The 8,931-nt window shown below is 33.9% G+C and overlaps 1 protein-coding gene across 6 annotated transcripts in view; it reads right to left on the reverse strand.

Annotated features, from left to right (window-relative positions):
• The window catches only part of TAF2 (TBP-associated factor 2), a 20,436-nt gene that overhangs the window by 8,554 nt on the left and 2,951 nt on the right, over positions 1-8,931 (reverse strand). For 3 of the 6 annotated variants that reach the window (XM_021436902.2, XM_021436906.1, XM_021436907.2), the window contains 11 exons: positions 7,923-8,122; positions 7,643-7,796; positions 5,237-5,321; positions 4,955-5,151; positions 3,992-4,117; positions 3,100-3,153; positions 2,811-2,879; positions 1,670-1,723; positions 1,487-1,584; positions 1,038-1,382; positions 860-947 (listed from right to left, as the gene is read on the reverse strand). In XM_021436902.2, coding sequence (XP_021292577.1) covers positions 860-947; positions 1,038-1,382; positions 1,487-1,584; positions 1,670-1,723; positions 2,811-2,879; positions 3,100-3,153; positions 3,992-4,117; positions 4,955-5,151; positions 5,237-5,321; positions 7,643-7,796; positions 7,923-8,122 — 1,470 coding nt within the window. The remainder of the gene's footprint in view (positions 1-859; positions 948-1,037; positions 1,383-1,486; positions 1,585-1,669; positions 1,724-2,810; positions 2,880-3,099; positions 3,154-3,991; positions 4,118-4,954; positions 5,152-5,236; positions 5,322-7,642; positions 7,797-7,922; positions 8,123-8,931) is intronic. The other 3 variants (XM_021436904.2, XM_021436903.2, XM_021436905.2) reach the window with 3 other exon arrangements.

Genomic DNA, 8,931 nt, shown 5'->3' on the forward strand with positions numbered 1-8,931 from the left:
CTTTGGGATTGACACTCCAATGTTGCATCTATCGAAAGACAACTCACTGGTTTTATTACATCAATGATTTGGCAAAAACCAATACTACAGAGGAAAAAGTATAAAAATTTTTCCTCGTTGCATGGGAGGAAACCGAAGGGACTACATACAAGGTAAGGGAGAGGCTATTCGCTTAAGAAAACAACTGAGTGAATATTTCATGTATTATAATCCTTATTTGGGGTAAAAAACCCTTTTCAATTTAGGCCCAGGAAAAATGTCAAGTCCAACAAGCTAAGGTATCTATCAGTATTACTGTGCTAATATGATTAGATGATTCTACAAAGATAAAGGAATATGAACATAGGTCCTTCAACAGCTTTGAAAGGGGAGCATGCACAGCCAAAATTTCTTTTTCTTTTTCCTTTGTCATCAATGAGAGAAAACAAAAACAAATAAGGAGGTTGGTTTAATTATCTAAGATCTAATTAAATATAATACAAAATTGAACTAGAGGACTAGAACCTCATCTAAGCCGGATGAACACAAGAAAACAGGTGTGGTATTCCTGCGAGGCCAGTTGGTGAATGACAGAGAACGGTCAACCTTGGCTAAAAAAAATGGTTTAGAATAGCAAAACCTCTGCTATTTGGTTAAACATTTTACTACCATGCACAGAGTATCAACCAATATTCCCCCTGATGGTAAGAAAAGGAAACCCTTAAATCACTGAAGACAAAAAACAAGGGGATGTAAACTTAATGAATCTTCTGCACTTAATGAATGCTTGAAACTGACAAGGAAAATGACCTGGCATTCATGCTGGTCTAGGAAAAACACGACAAATTTCAGCAAGAAATGAGAACGATAGCTTTCTTACCCACATCTGTACAGGTTGATTAAAATGAATTTCGGCAAGGTACTCCATCTCTGGATCTGCCCTAATCCACAACAATGGAGAGTCTACACTGCAAAAAAACAATTTAATATGGAAGAATCTGTTAACTTGATCTTCAGGAACAAGATATACAGCACACAGTGTTGAGATAATAAAATACCTAGAGCGCACGTCTAAACTGGGCGTATCACCATTATCATCAGAGCCATCAGGTTTTGAACCCTTTTTAGGCTTCTGGTAGCGTCTAGCAGCAAGCTTTGAGTGACATGCTATTTCCAGCAGCTGCCATGCATCTCCAGACATTGGAAGGTCCGGATGATCAGACATGCCATCAAGTTCATAAACCCTGACAGTCATAACCCCAGGCCATCCGATATCACCATCACGGTTTTCAGAATCGGGGTTAGCATTCGGAACTGATACACTTGAATCTAGTGTAGCTGTGCATTCCCGCAAAACTGCCAACTCAATGATATTTTTCCGCTTGTTGTAGGAAAACCCCATCCTTACAAATTGAGGGTAAGAAAGAATATACCATTTAAGCAAATGAAACCATAACAGAATCCCAAAACACAAAGACATAAAATGCATGATTCACTTAGATCATACCTAAGCACTGGACATCCATGTGATCCTACCCACCGAGGGAAAAATTCTTTGAGAAACGGACGCTCCAGATTTCCAATTTTGTTAGCAAAATGCCGGAACTGCAGATAACAGTTTATAGCTTAATAAAGGAAATATACAAGCAACTAATAACAGTCTAAATATTAAATGAAAACTATTACATACTTTGTGAAAGAAAACAAAAAAACTACAAATCATGGCAATACTTTCTTGCATTCCCTGTTATCCACAAAAAACAAATAAAAAATATAGTCACACAAAACAATAAATCCCTAACAACTTAGTTACTTTAAAAAAGAATATTGTAGATGCATCAAATTTTAAATTAACTCAACATCATCATATTCTATTTTTATTGTCACTATTGTGGTTACCTAAACACTTAATATTAATTATTATATTTGTCATCATAATTGGTATCAGTTAATCTCTTTTTAAACTATGTCATCATAAGCAGGCCTATGCCACTAATTACCAATGAAGAATTTGAGTCTTCAGAAATGCTCGACCAAATTGAAGATTATTAACAAGGAATTAGCTTGGTATTAGTGATAGGATTCCAAAATCAATCCCAAGATTTGGAATAATAATTAAAAAAAAAATGGGTTTAATGGACTAGAAGCTCAAAATCAGATCCAATCTTTTAGCCTCCTCTATATAGCTCAAATACCTGCCATGTGTCATCCATGATGCATGACTAACAACACCTTAATTATTACCACTTGTCAACTGTATCCATACTCTTTAACAACACAATTTTGTCCTATTTCTTGTTTTACTGGTTATTACTCTATCAATGAGCAATCCTGCCTGACCTGCCTAATTGCCACCTCTAGTTTCATCTGACATATTAAGCACATTCTCCTATCAAAATTTGCCCACTAACAAATTCACTGCACTAAGAACAGCATCAGGGAATTTATTTTATTTTACATAATTTTTTCCTTCTACGATAGCATATTCTGGTGACAGTATTGTCATTATCTTAGTCATATATTCTAACCATTTTACCTATTTTTACCAAACAGAAGGAATTGAAACAAAGAACAAATTTCAATCATTTCAGTTTTCAGTGAATTCAGATTTTCAGAGGATTCCAATTAAAATAGTATGCATATCTGGTTAATTAGGTTATATCTAAAATTTAATCAAACTAACCAAACCGACTCACTGTTCACCCCTTCAATAAAAGGATCAGCCTAGTAAATGCCATCATGTTAAGAAGCCAAACCATACAAAAAACTGAAAATCAGCAAAAACAATAACTAGCTCATACAAAGGTAAGAAGTAACAGAATTATGATCACCTCTTTTGTGCTAAGAGACCTCACAGGACAGGTTGTACCTTGTGCACGAGAAATTATTGCTTGCAAAATCTGCATATAACAAAAGAAAACCAAGAATAAAAGAATATCAATAAAAGAAGTGGATTCCACCATCCAGAAATGTCTCAATAAATAAAATGCACTCATCAAAGAACATTGGAAATGGGAGGAGCTAAGAGGGATTGGTGTTAACCACCCTCCACCACCGCGCCCACACCCCCAAAATCCTCCAATTAGGGCAAATACAAAAGTAAAGATGATAGGCTGTCACCTTTTTAAAGAAGTCAGGTCCCATTTGCTTTTCCAACATCTGAAGGATTGCCACCTTCAAGAGGAAAAAAATTAATCAACAAAAAATCCAAAAGACATAATCCCTCCATCCCATTAACTTTTTTGGTCAAACAAACTAAATTTTGATCATTATTATTAACAAAATCATGAAGTTATCAAAATTTTAAAAATAATAGTTGCAATTTGAACTTTAACTTTTCAAAACATAGTTTTTGAAATTTTAATTCAAATATGATGTTTTAAAAGATAGTGGTCAAAGTTGAGCTCCTTTGATCAAAAAAGTCAAACAAGGACAAACAAAATGAGACAAAGGAAGAAACAAAAGACAACAATTTTGGGTTCCCTTGGTCATCTCTGACTCCCACTTGAAACCATTTGATTGTTACAAAAAGAATTTTGTGTTCCATTGGTTGTCTCTAACTCCCACTTAAAACACATTTGATTGTTAAGACAACAATTTTGTGCTCCCTTGGTCATCTCTAACTCCCACTTGAAACACATTTAATTGTTATTTTTGCCACTTTTGCTTAATTTTATTAAAGGTTTAACTTTTACGAATATCATAATGCATGATTCTACTTTCATATGAAATAATTATTTTTGAATGTGTATTACATTTTATCGATTCACTCATTTTAAACAAATATGATTTTCCTTTATTCTCAATTTATACCTTTTACTCTTTACATTACTTTTTAGCACTTTCAAAGAAGTAAAAAGTAATACCAGATGAAGGCAAAACTATTTTCACCTTTATATTCTAAACCAGACTCCTTTAATTCAAGGTTTATTTCATCATTCCAGTCTATGTAGTAAACAATAAGGGAGTAAGCATAACATCTTTACAATAAAATTAATAATTAGTGACTTACAGATTTCCATGATCGTATTTTTCCATTCAAGCCAATGGAATGGGTTCCATACAAATCCTTGCAAGCAAAAGAGGAACTCAAAGCTGTTGCACCACTATCATCAGCTTTGCACACAGCACAATTTGCCTATATTTACATTAACAAAATTGCATTATTTTGCATCTGAAATTGTGAAAAATTAGCAATTTACATGTCTGCATGCTTATCTCCTAAGGAGAGGAGAAAAAACTACATTTGAACAAAACTAAAAAACATAGTTAGAATCATTTCATAGCACTACCACATGGCCACTTTCCATCCATAGCAAGAAATTGATATAACAATGCTAAATTTAGAGAGCTTTTAAATATCAGCCTCCAGTAGCATTTGAAACAAAAATCACGATGCTATTCTCTATACGACAACAGCGATAACTACTAATACTATTTTTGGCTGTAGACGATACACAAACACACACGAAGCAACAGTAGAATCATTGACAGAACCAGGTGGAGCAGGCTGGGGCTGCACCCCTCTCCTCAACCACCAAGATTCTGAAGGCAGATATCAGAATTGGTACCTCTTAAGCACCTTAATCAGCAAAACTGGAATTCAATGAGCTACTAGAGGCACATAAATCCAGAAAACTGTGAATATTTGGCACTTGCAATCTTTGGTACAGAAGACTTGTATTTAGATAGATCATCCAGAACCTCATATATTTTGATCCAAAACCCCATTATAATTGTTGTTCATCAAAACCATGCTAATTTATCAAATTTCATAAAGTCCCTAAATAAGATAAGAAATTTTCCAGTAATCACTAAAGATACTTCTTAATAAAAATGAGGAAACAAAAATCAGAAAAGATAGCAATATTTTTTCTGCTTCTCCCTTGATTAAGATGGACATAGTAAATATATATATATGTGTATGTGTGTGTGTGTGTGTATATATATACACATGCCTCCATAGAAAACAAACCTTGTATCTTCGATACTGTGCCTCATTATTTCCCAAAAATTTCTTGATAAACAAATCTGTCAAAAAACCAGCAAGACCATCCAGCAGCCACTCTGACGATAAAAATTTAAGCAGCCATATGAGCACTAACACATCTTTTCTTTCTTTGACAAGCAACAGATATCTTTTCTTTTTTTGACAAGCAACAGATATCTTTTCTGCTAAAGTTTATCAAAATAAATTAGTATCATTTGGATCAAATATCAATCAAGCAATACAAGAAGCCATTATCCATCAACATACCATCAGTTGGTGCCTCTGGAGTAATATATACCCCAAACCACTGTCTTGCAAGGGCAAAAGCAAGTTTGATGCAAGTGTCTATTGTCTGTTAAGTCAAAAACATACTTGTCAACAACAGCACAAAGGACAACAAAAGCTTCAGAAATGGTTATGTTATCAAAGATATAATAATGACGAATACACCGCAGTTCACGCACATATATAGAAGTTCAACTAACTTCTAAAGACAACAAGCATAAAGCACCCACAAAAAAGCAGAAACAACCAAAATTTTAAGAAAACACAGCATTAGAAACAAGACAACGCACATTTCAATCGCTATGAATTATCAAACATCTAAACTAAAGCCAATTCATTAGGTGGGAAAATTTTGCATGAATTTGAATCATAACAAACCCAAAACCAATAAAATAACATCACTTAACACTTGCCATTAACTGTAGGCCAATAAAACAACTGAGCCAAACAAACCTATTACAAGGATGACAACAATGAAACTAAGTTTTTAATACCATTTTAAAACATCCAAATAAAACTTATCACGGATAAGTTGAGAGCTTAATATGATTATAAGGCTGCAACCAAACCTAAGGACCAATATTCATGTTTTGTCACAAAGACCAAATATTTGCCACTTAACCAGTATATGTAATTTCAAACACTGCTGCATCGATCAATGTCAGTTCTTAGAAACCTTGCACTGGTAGTTTTTCACATTATATCACATTAAGGCAATTGACAACATACTCCTGACCCATAAACCCTAGTGAAGAGTCCAATAAGACCCATCAAATCACATGCATGCAAAATATTTTTACTGATATGTTAGATTAATCATTCTTTTGCCTCTTCCATAAGTGTATATTAAATTAGGAAGTGTTTCCATGCATTTGATAATTCTTAAAAATGACAGGAATCTCTCAAGAAGACTTAACTATCTTTAAAGGCCCATTTGAAAGCTTATCCATGTTGCTTGGAATCAGGTGTAGTAGTCACAAAGTGTCTAACTCATTAATCACCTTAAATCTGAGAGACAGTTATACAACTAAAAAGTCCCAAGGAAGCATACAAGTACAAGGACTTGTTATACATTTAATCAAATAATATATTAATTGAATTATTATGAATTCGATTTGCTCAAATGTGTGTCCTTACAAGTGATAATTTCATTTTGAGAAAACACTACAGAGTGATAATTTCATTTTGAGAAAACACTACAGCAGGATTAAGATTAACGTGACTGCCAATTACAAAGGCACTGCATGGCTTTTGTAAATTTGTACAAGGGATTTTTTTTATTTATTCATTTTTTTCAATTCATAGAAACCAGAACCAAAAACAATGTTTTTGAAAACAATTGAAACAATAAATTCTTACTTCCAACAATTTTAGAAATTTTGGTCTTGTTTTCATTTTCTAGGAAACAGAAGCATGTTACCAAAAATAATTTTTGTAGCTGGTCTCTGAAAAATTGAAGTGAAAACAAAGACTAGAACATAAAAGCAATGCCAAACGACACCTAAGTTTTATTTCAAGTCCTCAAATAGAAGTAAAGTGAAGCATAAATAAAGTCAGCATTCTCTACTGCATGAGTTTGCCTAATTTTCAAACTGAAGAAGGCTGACCACATTGTGTCATGTAATTTAATTTTAAAAAATAAGGCACCCTTCTTCAAAGGCTCTGGTTTGATTTTAACCAATAATTATGAGTGAAAAAACTTAAAACCATAGGAAACTAACGATTTACAGCCGTACAACTTACTTTTCTCAGAGAAGCATGATGGTTGGCTTCTTTCATTCTTGTTTTTTAAATTTCATTGGCAACATCACTAAAATTGGAAGCAAATGAACATATGCAATCCTACAGACAAGCATACAAATGGTCTTTATTGTGCAAGATTGCCATCCCCATCTAGAAAAATGATGCATAAATACCACATTCAAAAGGCAAACTGGTTACTCTTCAGAGACCAATCCAACAAGAGAGGTACAGAAGAGACAGAAATGACTGGCATTTGCAAAGACAAATAATAACAGGAAGAAGAGTAAAATCATCAACCCTGAAAATTGAGAAAACAGAAATAGATATTTAACAATTTGCTAAACCATAGTAAAGAACATATGAAAACTTATGCACTGGACTGGAAGGTTCTTAGTTAACACGAATAGCCAAACGTTCATGATAGATATTGTATCACATTTAATAGCTTAACCATGCAACCTTATGCTCACCATAGAACAAACAATTTATATGGTGTTTAGATTAGACTACCATTTTGTTCGCTTAACGTAATACTGTGTAATATATTTTGAATCTTAAACCATCTCCCTATGTAATATGCAAGCAAGGCTCCATATCTATAAATAAATGAGCCATCAGCAATATGAGTTCAAGCAGCGAACAAACCTGATCTATGACTTTCTCATCAAACAAAACTTGAGAACTAAGGATGCTCAAGGAGGCCCCAAAAGTTGAGGAGGATATGGCCATCTCAGGAGCTAAAAAAACTTGCTTGTATGACCCAAATGGAAACTTTGCATCAAGATACTGCTCATAATCACTGTAGAAAGTATAATGTAAAACAACCACATGAACAGTGTAAGTTGTAAATTTGAATGTAAATATTCCAATCATGAAATGAAAGAAAAGATTTTAATAATTAAGCCAGTGTAACCAATATGAAAACCTGAATGCACTATGGAAAAACTCCACTGTGTTACGTAGCTTTGGCAAGTTAGGTGGTAAACACATGTGCGAAACGAGACCATTATGCTGATCAGGGAGGATTTCAAATGGTCCAACTGCCAAAGATATCCACTGAGCAGTGACAGGAACATCTACTCTGTAGACATATGTCTTGCGAGGAGGGTCATCTTTGCTCAAGACCTAAAAAAAAGAACAACTTAAATATCAGAAGCCTCAACTGTAGGTGACAAATAATTACAATTATCAAAGAGAGGGATGGAAGAACACTAGGCCCATCAAGTTCGGCAATTATTAGTTGAATGGTACAATACTATGGTTAAGAAAACAAGTACCATTGTGAAGAAAAAGATGCTATAACCATCCTTTGTCATGGAACTCAAAAATCTTAGATTATAACACAACCACTGAAATGTTCAACAGGTTATTCAGCTCTCCTTGTGCAACACCAGATAAAAGCATAAAACTCAAGAGTTGACAAATAATGAAGCTCTTTTGAGTAGTCAGACAGTACATGGTATCTACATACTTAAGGAAACTACTGTTTGAAATAAGAATGAAGACTACTATCAAGAAAGTAAGCTAGACGCTAAAAACAGGGCCTGGCATACACTCTATTAACAGATACTGCTAATCCTCTGTATAATTAAGTCATACTTCTGCAGTTGCATAGCAACATTCAGACTACCCTTATTTTGGCTCCATTTCTTCTTAAATTTACCACCCTTACCTATAGGCTTTTTCAGCTCCAACACCTAACTCAGAAAAAATTCTCACCACAAACAGAAACCCTAAAGTGAAGCTTCACAAAATAAGTACTCACATATTAAACTTCAGATTATGTTTTGCTTTTAACATGGCACCGGCCCTAATTACTTTTTTTTAATTATATAAATGGCTATGTTGAATTCTTTGAGCTCTTTGCCCAGACAACTAATCATAATCTAACCTGCAATTGATGCTCCAAAAACATTATAACAAAAGCCAAAATA

The sequence above is a fragment of the Theobroma umbraticum genome, unplaced genomic scaffold (assembly GCF_002168275.2).
Source record: "Theobroma umbraticum cultivar Fairchild unplaced genomic scaffold, ASM216827v3 scaffold_146.0, whole genome shotgun sequence".
NCBI classification, from domain to species: domain Eukaryota; kingdom Viridiplantae; phylum Streptophyta; class Magnoliopsida; order Malvales; family Malvaceae; genus Theobroma; species Theobroma umbraticum.